The sequence below is a fragment of the Rhagoletis zephyria genome, unplaced genomic scaffold, assembly GCF_001687245.7.
Source record: "Rhagoletis zephyria isolate East Lansing unplaced genomic scaffold, Rhagoletis_zephyria_1.1 Rzeph_scaffold_00754, whole genome shotgun sequence".
Taxonomy (NCBI): Eukaryota; Metazoa; Arthropoda; class Insecta; order Diptera; family Tephritidae; genus Rhagoletis; species Rhagoletis zephyria.
In genome coordinates, this window is record NW_016157838.1 from 3,721 (window position 1) to 23,020 (window position 19,300).

At 34.9% G+C, this 19,300-nt stretch overlaps 1 protein-coding gene across 1 annotated transcript in view; it reads left to right on the top strand.

Annotated features, from left to right (window-relative positions):
• The first annotated feature begins 2,365 nt into the window (after positions 1 to 2,365).
• The window catches only part of sens-2 (zinc finger transcription factor senseless-2), a 71,277-nt gene continuing 54,342 nt past the window's right edge, over positions 2,366 to 19,300 (top strand). The window contains exon 1 of the mRNA XM_017614001.1: positions 2,366 to 2,837. Within this exon, the coding sequence (XP_017469490.1) occupies positions 2,366 to 2,837 (472 nt within the window). The remainder of the gene's footprint in view (positions 2,838 to 19,300) is intronic.

Consider the following 19,300-nt stretch of genomic DNA (forward strand, 5'->3'; position numbering starts at 1 on the left):
TTAAGAAGTTGATAAGCACTTAAAATTCTTACAATTTTCAATATTTTATAGAACTCAATTGTGTGGGCGTGTATTAAAGTCATGTAGAGCGCAAATAGAAAACAAGTGATTTATAAAATATAAAAAATATGAAAAATCTTGAATGAAAAACAAAGCGATAAGACAAAAAATCTATAGCCACCATATCGAAAAGTGGGCGTCAACGAAGCAACAGGCAGTCATCTTTAAGCAGCGCGCATACGAGCGCGAGCGCGAAAGAGAGCGAAAGCAATATGAAGCGCAAAAAACCATAGCCGAAACAATGGCGTTTATGTTTCACTTACACTTTAGTGCCATTTTCACAGCGTTCCGAAATTCCAATACAGCCAGGCGACGCGTCGTTCAGTCAGCGCAAAGGCTGTGCAACAGGGGTGATAGCGACAACAACAACCACTAGAGCAAATCATGGAATAATCACAGTCGAACATTGCAATAGCTTTAAACACCACCACTACTAGAGCGAAAGTATGCGGCATTGCAATAACAAAAGCAATGGAAACTTTAATTGGAAGCAGTCTTCCATTGCGAGCTGTGGCAGAGAGCGCGCTCCGATTGGAATACCAGGCGTTGAGTGTGCTTCCAATTGGAAAGTGTGCGCTTATATCAGTAAGAAATTAGCAGATTAACCGTTGCCGCTATAGTGCGCTCGCTCGCACCTAACACCGTTAGACGCAGAAAACATGGAGTCGGAACGTGCGCGCGAATGAAAGGCAAGCGGAAGCGGAGCGCGCGCGCAAGGGTGCCGGAAACAGCGGGCGTTTAGATGTTTGTCAACCACTGATTTAGTGGTGTTGGTGGTGGTAGTGCCAGCTCGCTGCTTTTCTTATGTTCGTATCAGAGTTGTTGTTGATGTTATCGCTACAATTGCACGCGCGCTATGTGATATTTACTGCGCGCTGCGGCGACGGCGGCGTTTTGCGGCTCTGGAATGCAAGCAGTCAACGATGGGCGCTACGCACACATTCACCGATGTGGGTGATCGTTCCTACGCTATACGCGCTACATATTTTTGTACATTATACACTCGGTCAGTTAGTGCGCCGCACTCAAACGAACGGTATCACAGTGGTCGCCACAGAACGGTTGGTTTTAAATGCAAATCGCAGTTCGGCCGTCGCTGGAAATCGCGCCGCGTTACATAGCGCAGATTTTTGTTGCATATGAACTGAAATACGGATGAAATTTTGTTCTACATACGTGCCCGCGTGCGCTCGCTCTATTCACTTATATCCACTATATGTATGTACATATAAGCGCGCTCTCACCAGCACACGCCTGCAGTTTCTGGCTACACTGCCCCTCACGACCTATTGGCGCCAGCGTTAACGCTCCGCAAACGTCGCGCGCGCCGTCCCCAACTACCAGCACACCGCCACCCTCCGCAAGCGCACTCATCGTAGCGGTCGTTAGCGTTAGTTGGCTTTCTTGATTTCTTCCAATCTAAGTCGAAAAATCCCATCAATTGGAAGCGTCGGATTGGCTTTTTGGATTGGGTGGGGATGTTATTGCCGCTATTGTGGCCAGCACTTGGAACGCGCGGTACATACTCATCTCGTGCGCTCGCTGAATTCACATATGCGCCTCTTGCGTCTGCTCGCCGCTCTACGCGCAAAAGTTTTCAAGCGCTCTATGCGCCTAACCACCATTGCCATCGCCAGCGCTAGCGCCAGCACTCTGATGGGATATCTGTGACACAGCATCAACCTCTGCTGTAGCGCAGCAGGTTCAGCGGTACGAGGAGTGCGACAACAGTAGTGCCATTAGCGCGGGGGTTACGGCGCGTCACAAAAACGAACAACGACGATAACGACGACAAGTGTGCGTACGTACGCGCACAACGAGAAGTCTCAGAGTCAGTTTTGGGAAATCAGTTTCACTCAGTTTGCGACGTTGCAGATGGTAGCCACTGAAGCAGTGATTAATTTTACTGTTAGTACATTAGACGACGCTGAAGACACACCAACCAACTGGCGGATAGGCTCGTGTGTGAGTGCAATGCGAATAAGTGACTGTAAAAATTTACAAAATGTCACGCGCGCGATGTCAAAAGCGATAATAAAAAGTGGAAATTGAACAAAAAACGAAAGATTCAAAATTTTCGCATTAGAAACGAACCAGGAGAAACATTCCACAAATGTGCGTTATTAAATAACTAAATTTAAGCTAAGCGCTGCTAAACTAAAAAATAATAAAGCAAAGTGCAAGTGCAGCTGTCCCTTAAAAAAATATAGGTAGATATATATTTTTAGTGTTTCTGTGATATCAAACCAAAAGCCAAAAACAAAAAAAGAAGAAATCAAAAACTCCGCTTTCTGCATTCCCAAAAATGGAAATTGTAAAAATTGAATCGAATTTACAGCAATCGCCGTCGGCTGCCACACAACCAACGCCACTGCAAGCGCCGGCGGCGCCACAGCCACAGCCGCATTCACATGCCACATTGCCGCCAACAAGTGTATGCTCCGCGCAACAGCAACACCATCTACCGCTCGATTATAGTTTGGGCAATTTTAAACCTGCTGTTGCCGCTGATTTTCCTACCAATTTTGTTAGCGCCAGTGGCATAGGTGGCGGCGGCGGCGGCAGCACAACAGGCAACATGCCTTTGCGCGATTTAAATATGCGCTCTAATATGGCTACAACAATACCAAATCCAACGCAATTACTACAACAGCGCGTACAACAACAGCAGCACCAACAACAACAACAACAACAGCTACGCAGTGATCAAACGCAGCAAGATTATCAGCCGGTATCGGCATTTAAAGCCGTTTTACCTAAAAAGAAAATTGCCGACGGTAAGTTTTGTGGGAGGGCGAGAAATTTTAAAGAATAAGTAGATTTTTCTTCAAACTGTGATGTGATGTGCATTTTATGAAAGGCAGTGAGAAAATATCAGATCGCCTTTGGTGGCTAAATGCTGGCAGAAAATGTTGGTTTACAATTTTCATAATTCTCTAAAAAAAAATTTGAATTTTACAAGAAATCCGTTGTGTATTTGAAGAGTATGTATGTACATACCACATATGTACGTGGCTAAAGCGATCGGCGACCAGCGTGCACTTTTGCTCTAAGCGCGTATAGAAAGCTTTCTTTATTGGTGCATTAGTTGTAGTTGTAGTTGAGAATTGTATTTTAAGAACTTTTAAAATGTAACTTCGGAAAACATGCTCGTACATTGAGATTGCTAATTTCTAATAGAAAAAATATTAAAAATATTGTGGCAACTCATCTAAATGCGTAAATGCCTCGCAGTCACGTAAAACTCCTAAACTTGATGAATTTTGTATGGAAACCCGGTTTTTTTACGAGGTTTACACACTGGCGAGACATTTAGGCGTATAGATGAATACTCTGATTGTAAATTTTCGCTATCTGGGGCAAGTCTAACACCCCATTCCTGAAGAAAATTGCCGTTTTGAAATTTTACATATAAAAAACTTATACTTTCGGGAAATAATTTAACTTTCCTGAGAAAAGCTTTTTTTGACAAAAAAAAAATAAAATGAATAAATTGTAAAAAAAAAAATAAAAAGGGAAATTCCAAAACATTTGCGTACCGAAAAGCATTATTTCTTAGAAATATGCACAGAAAAAGCTTTATTTTGTTATCAATAAAATAAAATTATAGTTTAAAAAACTAAAACCTCCCTATTATAATTGCCATTCGTACTGTCATCAGCAGAGGTGGGCACTACCATCAAACAAGCGATCGCTAAAAGTGAGAATGTGTTAGTGTGCCTAATTCATTTTGCTTGCTGCCGCGTTCTCATCGTATACGCTCTTGCTTGTGTATACGTACACGCAGTGTTGCCACTTTGTGAGTAATTCCTCAAAACGTGAGGAATTTCGGGTGCGCTTGAGTATTTTTTGAGGATTTTTATTTTGAGGAATTTTCTCTCGATATATTTGCAGATAACAAATGCAGCCATGTTTTACACAAGAGAGTTGTTAAATCGCAAATTTTTGAACAAAAAGCTTTCCGAAGTTTTATAAAGAGCGAAATACACCACACAAGTGGCTTGTCAAAGATTCTTCAAACCTGGCGGCCAGAAAATCAAAAAATTTTGATTTTCGTTCACTTTTCCCTCAAACGGCTGTCAAACCTTCAAACACCCCCATTCACAACATAAATAGCTTAAGGAAAGGGATATTTCGTTGGTTTGACAAGCCGCTTGTGTCGTGTTCGTGTTTTTCGCTCATCTGCATTTGCTGTTAAATATTCAAAATGTTATTGATAATTTTTTTCATTCCATCGTTATATTTTCAACTTATTATAAATTAGCAAAATCTCAGTAACGAATGGAGAGAACACGCATTGTTCGATCATAAGGATATTCATATTGACTCCTCATTAGATCTAGAAAATTATAGGAAAAGTTTTTGAATTAAAAGATTCTTAGGTTCATATAAGCTTCCCAATTAAAAAAAAAAATATATCTGCATTACTAATATAGCCCTTTCTAATGCTTCAGTAGAATGTATATTTAGTAGTTTAAAAATGTGTAGGACTGACTTGAGGACCAGACTGAGCACTGACATAGTTGCTGCAATATTATATACAAACCAAGGCATAAATAAAATAACGGTGATACTTTATTTGAACCTGTAAATAGTATGCAGTAGCGTGGGCCGAAAATCAGTTTTTTTTTAGAATTTTGATTGGTAATTGCAAAAATATGGTTCATTATGCTCTGAAAAATATCTTTGTGAAGTGTTAAAATTTTTGGTCAATATCCTAGGCTCGCCCAAGTCCATCAAAGTTCAAGTTCTAAAAAAAATTTTCTCTTAGCTAACTTCGGTTCTCTACAAAAAAGGTTCATATACCAAATTCTGTAGGACTAATACTTTAGAATATTAGTGCAATTTTAGTAAAAAGAAGATGTTAATTAATTTGTTTATTAATTTATATTTTTTGAGCATATTGAACTTTGATGGACTTGGGCGATAGGATAGGATATTGACCAAAAAATTCCAAATTCCACACAGATTGTTTTTTTTTAAGCATAATGAGCCATATTTTTGCTATTACGAACAAAAAATTCTAAAAAAAGCGGATTTTCGGCCCACGCTAGTATGCAGTACACAATACTCATATCTGTAATAAGAAAATTTTGAGTAATTTGTTCGGATTTTGAGGATTTTTCGTTTGTTTTTGAAGTATTTGGTAAATTTTTTGTGGCAACATTGCGTACACGTGATGGTCATGCTCTTTGAGCGTGTGCTCGTTCTCTGCCCATGCCTGGTCAGCAGGTATGTAACTTGAGAATAGAAATCGCTGCATCTTTTAGGCGCATCTGTATTACATAGTTACATCCCAAGCTAATAAAAGGAAGGTAAAAAGATTTTTTTGTTTGAAATTTTTTCTCAATTTTTTTAAAAGGCAAACAAAAATTTTACATCTTACACAGAAAAAATTGGGATTTTATGAAATAACTTAACTTCCCAGAAAAACAGGGTTTTGAAATAAAGGAATTGGAAAAAAATAAAAATTTGAAAAACATTTTCTAAAAAAGGTTAAAAACTGTGCCATTTTATATAAAAATCAATTTAAAAAAGTTAAAAAGCTACACACACACATACATATATAGGTGTACTTGCGGGCCCACTATAAAAGGAAAAAGGATTTTTTAATTTTCACAGAGAGAAATTAAAAAAAAAAAATATTAAAATGTTTTAATGTTCGAAATTTTTACACAGAAAAAAATAGTATTTTATGAAATAATTTAACTTCCCAAAAAAAAGTTTCTGAAATGAAGGCATTGAAAGCCAGTAAAAATCTGAAAAACATAAAAAAAAAATGAAAAAAACTACGCCAGTTTTAAATATATTTATTAAAAAAAAATTAAATAGTTTTAAATATCGGTCGCCACTGGCCGGGCAATGGTAAATCTCCGAGGGTATTTCTGTTTGAAAAGGGTTCTTATAAAACCACAACGCTCACCACAAATTGGAGTAGAAGCTGTGCTGATGTGTTAGCACCGAATACTTATTTATTTATTTAGTTTTAGATGAGATGCAGCATCATATTTTTTAAGAGGATTAAAGTTTCGTCTTTTTGGTAAAGAATATTATTATTTTTCATGAAATATTATATATGTATGTATGTATGTATTTACTCTTAAGGTGCTGTTAAACGTGACAATGCAAGCGCTTTTTCTACGCGTTTTGCTGTCAAAATGCAAAAGCGAAAGTTTACTTTCCCGTGTAAACAGCCAGAAAGTCCTTTTTGCAGATTTGCAGACATCACTTTCGGAAATAAAAATTGCAAGGTGTAACTGCAACTGAAATTATGCAAATCGCTTTCGAGAAATAATTTCAACTTGCTCGTGCTGCACTAGCAATTTTAATTTTTGCCGCAAGTGCTGTCAAACCAACCAAGAGTTGCCATGTGAGTTTGACAGACTTTTGAAAAGGACTTGCACTTGCTATGTCTAACAGCTGGTTAAATCTGCAGTATATTTTCGCTTACCGCTTACTAGTAGAGTTTGTAGTTCAAAATTTGTGTGTACCATTTTAATCCTTTAACTTTCAAATAGGGTCAAAAGGACACGTTGTGGTAGCAGTTAAAGGTCCAAAATGTTCCTTGAAGAATTTTACTATATTCAAAAAAAAAAAAACAAAATCTTAAATGTCTATTTTTTTAAATTCTGCGTGCTGATAAAAGTTAATAAAAAAATAAAAAAATATAAAATAAAATAAAGCAGATGTTTTAATACTTAGATATGTATCTTAAAAAGATAGTAAAAAAGTTAAAAGAAAATGGTCTGAATTGTATACATAAAGTTTTACTTTTTTCAGAAAAAAAAACAACAAATTGAAAAAGTTAAAAAACATTTTTGGAATTTTTTTGTGCAAAATGAATTGTATACACTTTACTTTCTACAGTTACTGAAAAATAAAAAAGGCTATTCTAAAAATTTCTTACAGAATTCACCAACTTTTCTAGACATAACTTAATTTACTTGACAAAAAATCTGTTAAAAAAAAATTTAAAATAGAATATTTTTACAAAGCCTGACTTTTCAACAAAAAATTAATTAAACTAACTTGAAAAAAAAAAGAAATAATAAGTTTTACATTCAAAAAGCCTTAGTTTTATCAAAATTTAAAATGCATTATACAGTTAAAAGGGCATTTTTTTACATTTATCTTAGAGGGGAAAGTCGTATTATCTCAAAAATTTAAAAGAGCTGTTCTGAACTTTTTCAGAAAAAAAACTTTTCTTGGTGGAAAAAATTTCTAAACAAATTAATAAAATTGCGACGAAGCTTTCCACAATATTTCCTCATAAATTTAAAAAAGCTGTTCTGAATTTTTTCAAAAAAAAAGTTTTCTTGGAAAAAATTAAAAAAAAAACGACGAAGCTTGATTTTCTATAAAAGAGCTGGTTGTAGTCATACACTTCACTTTTTTAGTTCATTCAATCTTGAAGCGGAAATATTTTTCAAAATGTATGAACTAAAGGTAGGCAGGAGTAGTATATTTTAAATACACAGAAAAACTAAACTCTTACATATACCAAAAATCCCATTTATAGCAAAATTACTTAAAAAAAGCTTCATAAAATATTTTTACGCAAACCACGTATTTTCTCAAATTCTGGAAAAGTATTAAAGCTTTTTTTTTTTAATTTTCCCAAACAAACAATTAAAAAGTTTAAGCTGGTTTGAAAAGTATACCTAGAAAATGCGTAATCTTATACGTAGAAACATTAAATGAATGGAAAAGTAAAAAAAAAAACATTTTTGAATTATTTCCATAAGAAAAGCTTTTACTTTTCTCAATGGCTGAAAAGTGGGAAAATCTTTTTTGAAAGCTTTGAAGCAGAAAAAACATAGCTTTTGAGATGTGCTTAGGAAAAGTCTAAAAAAAGTCGTTACATGTTTTTATTTAATTTTAAACACAAATAATTTCACATTATCATAGAAAAAAAATTAAAATAAATAAAACGAAACTTTTCTGAAATTTTTACACCGAACAAGTTTCAGGGTTAAGAGCAGAGGAGCAGCTGCTTGGAAGAGCACATTGTATAGGAAGTTGCAAATCCAACAAATTAATGACGTTAAGCATTCTTCCAAAGATAAGCCAAGACATATTACAGGTATACTGATGTGCCATTGCAAGCTCCAAAGCCACTCAAACAGCCTAGGAATTAACTCAGATGACCATTGCCCCTACTGTAATACGGCGGCGGAGACCACATTGCACCTCTTTCTAGGCGAGATTTTTGTAATGAGTCTTGAGGGCATAATAGACACAAAGTCGTAGTGCAAATCTATCTGGGCAATGGACGGTAAATGAACTGTCAAAATTCAGTATAAACTTTTAATTGAAAAAAAGCTTCATTTGTTTACCATAACAAAAGAAAATGCTTCAAAAAGCAAAATAATTTTAAGCGCAAAAATCCGCAAAAAGTTCTTTAGATACCGCATATGTTTTTAAGTGTGAATTTAAAGCAAAAAAAAAAAACGTAAAAAATTAAACTTGGCAAAACTTTAAAACACCGCCACATTTCACCTGATGAGTTTCATCAATTCGCCAACTGTCGCCGCCGCCGGCACCCAACTACTAGCCTGCGGAGTTGTTGTGTACTCCCCAGTTAATTAAAACTGGCGACGATGAGCCACGCGTTGACAGCGCCAAAAGAGCACATACACAAGTATAGTAAAAACAACAACAACAATAGCCAAAGCAAAGGCAAAGCACAAAGTGAAATGGCAAAAACATGAAAAATGACGAAAACAGGAGGAAAAAAAAATTAAAATTAATTTGAGTAATGTGTGATTTTAAAGCGCACAGTCCGCCAACAATGCAGCACTAAAATCTATTGCATATGTGTAGTATATATACAGCGCAGGACAATTATAACAGACGGACAAAGAGAAAATCCAAAAATCCATTATTCCGTTTGTGGATCATTGCGCGCTGAGCTGGCAGTGGAAATCTCCCAAGCGGACGACGACATGAACATGGAAAACATGGTAAAAGGCGTTGAGAAGATAAAAACAACAACAACAACAACAGCAGCAACGATGAAATCAAACAAAAAAGCACGAAAAAAGCACGAATATGCAAAGATTTTTTTGATTGAAAAATCCATATCAGCAGGATACATGAAGCTGAGTGCTGGTAAACATGGATTGAAATACTCGTATGTGTGTAGATATGTAGTATTATGTACATACTATATATGTATATCAAATATATACATATGTATGTACATTTGTAAGCGAAAAATAGCATTTGAAGAGTTGTACAAACACAGCATGGAGGCATGTTTGGAGCTTGGTGGGGAGAACTTTGCGGATGGCATGAAGCGCAAATGTAGCGAGGACAACAGATTTGTGAAAATGGCGCATTTGCGGGGTGATGCTTTTGTTAAAGTCCGCTGTATGGCGTGGGTGACTAACTAACCTGTGTATTCAGTGCGCTACACTTATTGCTCGTATGCTGAGATACAAATGCATATATACAAGTATACTTATGTATGCGCATTAGGATGCCTCGTAAAAAAAAAAATTGACTTTTCCACGGGAATATACAACTTTTTACATTTTAAGACTTCCGCAAAAATATTTTGAAAAAATTTTATATCTTACGTAAGCTGGCCCGATTTGAAAATACCTCCAAAAATCTCGTTATTTTCCGTTGATAAACGTTTCAAACATTTTCATTCAGACTTTTTAAGCTAAAACTCTTCTTTCATCTAAAGTGATTTTTGAGATATAATATTTGTTAAAACTACTGTTTTTTTTTAAATAAAAAAAAAAGATTTTTGGAAGTGTTTTCAAATCGGTCCAGCTCATGTAGATCTTAATATTTTTCCAAATTATTTTTGCGGATGTCTTAAAATATGATAAGTTTTTGATTTCGATGGAAAAAGAGTACCGCTTTTTTTGTAGGGAGAGTGATTCATCCTAATGTACGTATGTTGTTTTTTGTAGCGAGTGCTGTTTTGGATATTGAATTGCATTTATGTTGTAGCGACAGAGGCAAGTAAATGCCCAACCAAAATGGTGTGTACTTACAATACCTACATATACTATACATATGTACTACAATCTCCATTTATTCTACGCACTTATTTTTATACGACTTCAAAAAAGGAGAAGGTTATCAATACGTCGGATTATTTTTTGATTTTTTTTTTTATGTTTGTTACCGCTTAACTTTTGATCACGTCAACCGATTTCGATAATTCTTTTTCTATCGGAAAGGTAGTGCCATACTAATTAAAAGAAATTAACGGTAATCTTAAATTTGTATATGAGAATTGAGGTCGGTTTTGTTTTTTGCTTAAAAATTACTTGTTTATAAAACAAATTTGCAAAATCGAAAAAAGCGACTCTTAAAGAGCTTTCCTGTGTTTGTTCAATCTTATGCTTTCATCCGTGGTACACGAATATCTTAGTCAGTAAAAATTCACCATTTTACGAAAGGAATACAAAGCTTGAAAAGTTAAAAAGCATTGGCCGTGGTCAAGGCGTTACGTGGGTGTCCATCATCAAGCTATGGTTGTATGCATTCAGGACCAAAACACAGCCATATTTGAAACTTTTTAAAACATTCCATTGATTTCTATCAGTGAATATCAGGGGAGCTTTAATTCTGTTAGCTCCCATATGAAATCTATGGAAAGCATTAGAAAGCTTTAAAAAGCTTCTCCCACGGAGTATACCAGTTAGGCCCGAGAGAACTTTTACTCTCAGTGAGTTCATCCCGCAGGATGTGGTTTGGCCGTGTCTGATTAACTTACATTTAGTATGCACCCGCACAGAGTAAAGGACAAAGAAATTCACAAAAAAAAAGAAGGAAACTTGAAATGCCTTGTAAATATAAAAACTGTATGAAAATATAATTTTATAGAGCTTTTTTAAAGCCACTTTATCTTTTATGAATATAGCCAAAAGCTTTAACTCCATTTTCATCTATACCGCCGACTACCAGATAGAGCTTTTATCCTGTGTGCGCTTATAAAAAATCTATCAAAGTCATTTTATATGGACACGCAGAAGTTAAAAGCTGTCTTTGGTTGTGCCTGATCTACAAAGGGCTCACAAAATCTATGTTCGCGGACAGCTGCTGATTTTGATAGTAACTGATCTAAATAAAAGCCCTTGTTCGAGTTGCAATCACAGCCGCAGTGTTGCGCGAATAATTAAAGTATGTATTACGTTCGGTGTGAATTTCAAGCAACGTTTTATCAGTTGGGCAGTTGCAACAGTGTCGCTTATTTTCATGAGTTTGGCAGTAACGCCGCTTTCACTTGCTTTCTCCATTACCGATTGTTCATCGGCTGCGATAGAAGCTTGTGAAGACCGCTCATCGCAATTGCAGGAGTTAGATAGCAGGAGATATCGGTTGTTCAGTGCACGGACTTCACCACTTTATTGGTAGATCTACCAACTTTTTAGCTATATTATTTTGTCTACCATTTTTACCAACAAAGGCTAAAAATCTACCAATGTTTTGCGACAAGAAAACAACGAGATTTAAATAAACAAACCGCCTATCTTACGGCACTCAAATTTTGCATGATAGCGAAAAAACGGTTTATTCTTTGAAGGCATTGTCTTGATAGGCGGTATTTTCTCTAGCTATTATTTTACAAATCTGTTGTTTTAATAACGATCTAACGATTTTTATGCATAAATATCGATGTCTGGAGTTCAGGGTTACCAAATCTCATTTTTGCCACAACGGCGATTTAGGCGGTTATGCAACTGGTCGATGGGCGGTTTTGCAAAAACATCGACGATATGCATATATTTTGTCATCGAACACACCTTAAATAAAAATGAAAAGTTAACTTTGACGGAGAATAAGCGTTTGAGCCTCCCTCCTATGAAATTAATACAAGGCCCGAATGAGGGTATCCGTGAGCGAATCAAATTTTATACGGCAGGCATTCGGTAGCGACTTCGCCTTTTCAATTCAAATTGAAAAGGAGAAAAAAACAGCTGCCATTTTATTTCATTCGATTCGACTCAAATTTCGTTCAATAACGGATGCTGTGATTCGGTCCCAGTTTTATGTATAGGCTTTCTGATGAATATTTTATTCATGGGAAATACATTTTTGTTGTTTTATATAAAAATACAATTTGTCTCAAGGCGAATTCATATTAGGTGAAAGCGCGAGTACAAAAAAAAAAAACTACACTATCTAACAAATTTGACGCACTATGCCAGTAAGAATTACAACAAATACATCATTTCGACATTAAGAACCACCGAGGCGAAAATCCTGCTGCTCTGGCAACACCATCTTATATGAATTCGCCATGTTTCAATCCTATATGAGTTAAAACAATCTGATATGGTTTCTTTTAAAAAATTTATCAACTTCTACCATTTTTTGTACGTAAAATCTACCAAATTTAATTTTTTCGTAGTCCGTACACTGAGATAGTTTCACAGCTTGTTTTAACTTTCGAATTTTCATAAAGTTATGTTTTTCTATTCAATATATATATATATTCAAAACAACGTGGATTAATCTATTTTTTGCGAATATAGTAATTTTCGCCATGTGGAATGTACTCGTAAGCACTTTTTGAAATGAAATCTTCTGCGATGAAATGCCCCAAGTGCAAATATTTCCCTGCGATGAGCACTTCGCTTGTGATGAAACTGACAGATCTCCTGCGATGGCTGTACGCTAATGGAGACAGCAAGTTATTTCGTGCCTCGAACATGCCCAAAAGTTTAGGATCAAGACATAACCCGCGAAAACAGCTCTACCAATCAGTAAGGTCAGCACTAAAAGAAGTTGCAAAAGCAAATTATACAAATAGAGTTAGAGGAATTTCTGTAAAATAAGTTTGTCTTGAATTTAACAACTACTCTTATACAATTCAATTTCAGAGAATACCAGAAAATTCGAAGGCAAAATTTTAAAATGACTTTTGGCACGCTAAAATTGCTCCCCATCTGTGAGCTCGGCATAATATAATATAATGATAATAGTTGTTGGCCAAACTTCTCCTACGATTTGTGGCGTACGCTTGATGTTATCCCACTAAGGGGAGGGACCTACAGTTTTACGCCGACTCCGAACAGCGATTGTATTTTTATGAGCAGCAGTTTTTCCTGGCGGATATACACGCGGAGGCATGTCATTGCCTGTCGAGAGGCAACCGCAATTAGAAAAAACTTGTTTTGTTTTTTATTTTATTTTTGTTGTTGGGTTGAACCGGGCTTGAACCCAGGCCCCGTGGAGTGGTACCGCGCACTGCTAACCGCTACACTATAGCGGCCGCCAAGCTTAAAATATAGGCATGTGCGAAATAGAGAGTGGAGGGAAGTTCTATGGAAATACAAGGCGGAGTTATTTATTGTACAGCGCTCGGGAGTCGTAGATGACCCAGAGCGAGCGCTTTATTCGGGTTAAAGAGATAGTAAGGTAGGTCGCGGTTCGACATCGAATGGTATTCTGCGAGCAAATCGAAATACTGTACAATTTCCTAGCTCAATTCAGAACAGTATGGAGCAAGGCGAATTTATACAAGATGGTGTTAAAAGAACAAAAACAAAAATTACAACAACAAATTATACGCACATTGACAATCATTACATAGCCAAATTACAACAAACACATCATTTTGACAAAAGGTACAAATTCGCCGTAAAATCAGCGGATCCGATAACACCACCTTGTATAGATTCGTCTTGGTATGAAGGAGAAGCAATTAAGAGGCGAGTTTCGAGAGCAGCGTTTGACTGAGAGGTTGGCTACTAGCGACAGCATAGTTCCGCGAGCATCAATGGTTGCATGTCGGCGATGACAAGCAGGCGAATTTAAGAGCGCAGATGTGCTCGCAGAGCTCACATATATGTATGTATGTAACCTTCGCTTTTCTGGTTCGTAATGGGCCTCTATAGACAAAGGAACAAAGGAAATTGTTGAAAATCTGTAAGCAGAGAAATATATTGCGCTTGATGATCACGCGAGGAACCACATGTTCTTTTTGATGGTGCGGGCTGGTTTAACAGGATGAAAACCAAGAATGAATCGACTGACGGAGAAAAGAAAAGTTGCACTATCGGAGGCTCACTTAATTTCACCCGCTTAGGATAGAATAGCTCTGGTTAGCGGGAAGTGTCCCCCTTAAATTACACTCAGTTTAAGCATTTACAATGGACACAATTGATAATAAACTGATGAACGCCATCTCCATTGAAACTACCACGACACTCAAATTATGTGAAGAAGTTAATTTTTTTATCGACGCTCTTAAAGGGGACCGGAGGTAGCAACAAATTCTTACTGGTTACAAAACCGGCCACTGGCTCAATTCAAAGTTGTGTAAAATTTTTTACAAAATAATTATGGAACATATCCAAAGAAAGCATCATCGTACTATTTCAGAAAAATGTCATCTATGAATAGTTTTTGAGCAGGGGTACTACCTATCAAAGAATAAAATAAAAAAAAAATTATGTTTAAATAAACTTATGAGTATTCATAAAAATGGCTACATTTGGTATATTTAAAAATCATTTCTTTTTTATTTTATTCTTTGAGTGATGGCAACCCTGTTAAAAAATTATTCATAGATGACATTTTGGAAACTGAATATTAATAAAATATTTTCAATTAAACTTAAGAGATGTTTTTCACGTTTAATTTCTGCAAATAGTATTATAGCGTATTTACATTGTTTACTCAAGTAGCCACTGCGCGCGTTGCCACAGGACATGTTTTTTTTTACGTGCGATGTTCGTTGGTGGAAATGAATGTAAATTTGTATCTTACATAGATAAATCTACATTTATATTTACCTATGTACATATGTATGTATATGTTTATATATAAACTATACATATGTGCATTTGTATGTGCATATGTATGTATGTATGTAAATGCGTTACACCCGCATTTTATATGTACATATTATGTCTCACAAAGTTGATGACGATGAGCGCCAGAGCAACAAAGCTCAACGCCGACTTACAATATGGATTTGTGCTGTCACTTTTTTCCGCACAATTTTTGTGGATACGGGTATTTCGTATATACATACATATGTATGAATGTATGTACATATGCCTGCTGCCGTTTCACGCATATGTGTTACATATGTATTTATATACATTAGACCGCATCACCAAAAAAAAGGTGCGGTTTTCCGGCGGAATTACAAAATTTACTATATTTTAAGAGGTCCACCAAAATATTTCGAAAAAATATTAAGATTTAAGCGAGATGGACCGATTTGAAAATACCTCCAAAAATGGAGTTTTTATATGAATAAAAATAGTTTCTTAAAGAACTTTTTGAAAAAAGTCCTCTCGGATGATAAAACAGATTAGGCTTAAAAACTCTGCATAAAAATATTTAAAAATCTTTTCAACGGAATCGTAATAATGAGATTTTTGATGCTGCTTTATTACTTATTTCGAAGATTGATTTGCGAAAAACTTAAATAACTGGGTCAAAAGTAGAAAGACATTTTCCCACTATTTTTTGATTTATGTGCAAAAAAAGTTATTCGTGTTCCCATTTTTTTTTTTAATACCAACACATCTTAATTCAACTTTGAATGATGTTCGTTCATCCTACCTTTCTCTTTAATCCTTTGAATGAGCTTCTTAACAAACAATACAAAGGGTGAGAAAATACCTTTCCAGTGATACCTCACAAGTCTAAATCGGAAGAGCTTAGGTTCAGTTATTCAAGTTTTTCTTATACCAATCTCTGAAAAAAGTGAAAAAAAACAACATCAAAAATCTCATTATTACAATTCCGTTCAAGATTTTATTTTTTTTTTTTTTTTTAAGTATTTTCATGTAAAGTTTTTAAGCTTAAACCGATTTGTCATTTGAGGGGATTTTTCCAAAAAACACATCTTTAAGAAACTATTTTTATTCATAAAAAACTCCATTTTTGGAGGTATTTACAAATCGGTCCAGCTCGCTTAAATCTTAATATTTTTCAGAAATATTTTGGTGTTCATCTTAAAATATAATAGATTTTATAATTACAATGGAAAACCCGTACCGATTTTTTTTTTTGTATAGGGAGTGATGCAGTCTAATATACATATATGTACATATGTATTTTTTTTGATTTTTTTGCAACTTTTTCCCCGCTTGTTTGTCATGTGATACTGACAGCTGTGTATTGCCCAAAAATCTTTCTGGCTTAAACAACTGAAATGTGATTACTTTTCAACAATTCACACCATCAACCGCGCAGGCGTTTTCTAGGCTTACCTCTCAACTGCCATAGTGGCATATACGCTTCGGCTGTTTACACGTATGTACATATGTACATACATATATGTATATACATTTCGCAGGATTTTTGATGTAATTAAATTTGCACTTTGGTGAAAGCAGCTAGAATAGATTGAAGAAAAAAATAAAAATTTTATTAAATTTTGTAATATCTTTAAATGTTTTATTTTTACATGCATATAAATTATTGAGCAGTATGAAATGAGGAAATAAATTTGACAATTTTAAAAAACTGGTATACTAAAAAGTGGTTATAAATTCTTTGTCATTTAAAATTTTGAAAAGGTTGGAGAAAAAGTATTGGTGATTCAAAAACTGGGCGTACACTTTTGGTTGCTTAAGCAGTAGACATACATACAGAATTTGCTAATTTAAAAAAATTAATTTAAATTTTGGGTGATTAAAAACTGGCCGTAAGGTTTTGGTTACTTAAGGACTATACATATTTTTTATAACTTAAAAACTTGGCATACATATGTTTTGGTTACTCAAGGACCAGATATAATTTGTAGGCAATTTAAAAATTTGATATTATATTTTGGTTCATTAAAAAATTTAATATGCCTAGATACATTTTTGCTAACTTAAAAATTGGGTATAAATACATATATGACAACTTGAAAATTGAACATAATTTTGCATAAAATGGAAACTCAAAATCTCAACATTTTTGATTACATATTTAAAAACTGGTTTATTAAGGGCTGGAAATAATTTTATAGCAATTTTAAAATTTTACATGATTTTTTGTGGCAAAAAATCGGATCATAAATTGTAGATTATTTGGAAGCAGGACCTAAAGTGTTAAATTGTTGTTGTAATTTTTGGCCAATACAAATCGGGCATAATTTTTAGTTATTTATAAACTGGACATATGTATATATTTTTACGGCATTTTTAAAATTGTGCATCGTTTAATTTTTTGTTTTTTGGGAGTGGGCCAAAAATTGTTGTCGTCAACAAATTTTTAAATTTTATGAACAAAAGATAAATTTGAAATTTGGAAATCGAAAATATCTCTTTCGTTCCTTAAACAAATTTACGCTGACAAGTGGAAAAGGTGGATAAAAAATGGACAGTAAGAATCTGTGACCCTTTTTCAATGATACTCTTTCGATGCACACTTTTTACAATTTAACATTAGCCGTTAAGTTTTTTACTTCGTATCGAACGAATAGTATCGAGTATGTACTTGTATTTAGTCGTATCTTTTCATCCCTACCCGTAGATCTAGAAAAGAGACCAGTGCCGACTACAGACTCCATCTTTCAATTTTTTCGAGTTTTGCGGCCTCAAAATAAGAACACAAGTTTAGTTTTGCTCCTACACGTAGAGTATGCTTTTCAGCTCTAAACGATGCTACCTATCGAAACTATCTAATGGTACATATCACTATCGGTACTTTTGTAGCTCTACATATCGTCGACTCAGAGAATGGATGTCGTATGTTACAAAACAATGTTTTATTTTTTACATTTTTAGTTCTTTCATTTCAATGGAAACTGAGTGAAAGCTAAAGTAAAAAAAAAAAAAAAATAGCTACTTAGTTTAATTTCCAATTTTAATTGTGTCGATATAGCAGAGGATCGTCAAATTGTCGTAAATATTCAAAGTTTTGATGTACANGCTCAGAGAATGGATGTCGTATGTTACAATATGTTTTATTTTTTCCATTTTTATTTCTTTCATTTCATTGGAAACTGAGTGAAAGCTAAAGTAAAAAAAAAAAAAAAAAAATAGCTACTTAGTTTAATTTCCAATTTTAATTGTGTCGATATAGCAGAGGATCGTCAAATTGTCGTAAATATTCAAAGTTTTGATGTACATACGACAAATGTCTTATGATTAAAAAAAGTACGTTTGTATGGGAATTTGTCATATACCTGTGGGGAAAATCTCTACCCTGCAAGGACAGTGACTATCTTTTGACAAATCATTTGAGTGGCAAGACTGATAGAGCTTTCTGTCACTGGCTACCCACAAGTCTCTATCAAATTCTAAAGGGCAGTGTAAAAAATCTGATGTAAACATTTGTGTACATGTGATCTTCCGTCTTCCTCCGACTTATGGCATTATTTAGTTGTCTCTTTTTAACCAATGCAAAATTTGTAAATGTGTTAGTAAGGTAAATGAGAATGTGTTAGTTTCCATCACACAATTCTTGTAGGGTAGTTTTGAGCCTGGTGCGTTTTTAGTACATTTAGATAGTTCCGAAGTAGTCCTAAATTGTGTAGTTCCNTGGAATTGTCAATTGCCCCCCACTGCATCGCTTTTTCAATAGTTCCGAAGTAGTCCTAAATTGTGTAGTTCCGAACCAGTTCTAAAATCGGCAGACGAAAGAAAAAAGTATCATGACTTTTCAATCTTTTCGGTTCTTCCGTGTGTGCGATTTTAAACTATATTTTCAAAGAAATGTTTTTTCAATTTGAAATTAAATTTGGTTGAATGATTTTAAGAAATGTACGTTTACATACCTTTGGCTGTAGCTGAATTTGCAAGATGTTAAAATGTTGACACAAATTTTGGTTTTGTATTACTAAGCTANCAAAGAAATGTTTTTTCAATTTGAAATTAAATTTGGTTGAATGATTTTAAGAAATGTACGTTTACATACCTTTGGCTTTAGCTGAATTAGCAAGATGTTAAAATGTTGACACAAATTTTGGTTTTGTATTACTAAGCTATGAAAAAGCGTCTACGAAGTGCGGAATAGAAGCGCTAGTCCGCGGTTTCCCTGCAGGGATGTGTCGCACACAACAAAAGGCATACCAAATCATTAATGTTATGTCGCATACGACGAAATATATGCACAAAAACTAAGGGAGGTATAAACTAGTAATTTTTAGCAAAAAAAAACCGACTTCAACTCCCATATAAAAAAAAAATATATATATATATCTCATGATCCGCTGATCGGATCTTAACCAGTATGGGACTACCTCTGAGACACTACCTTTCCGATGCAAAAAGAATTATCGAAATCGGTTGGCGTAGTCCAAAGTTATGCGGTAACATAC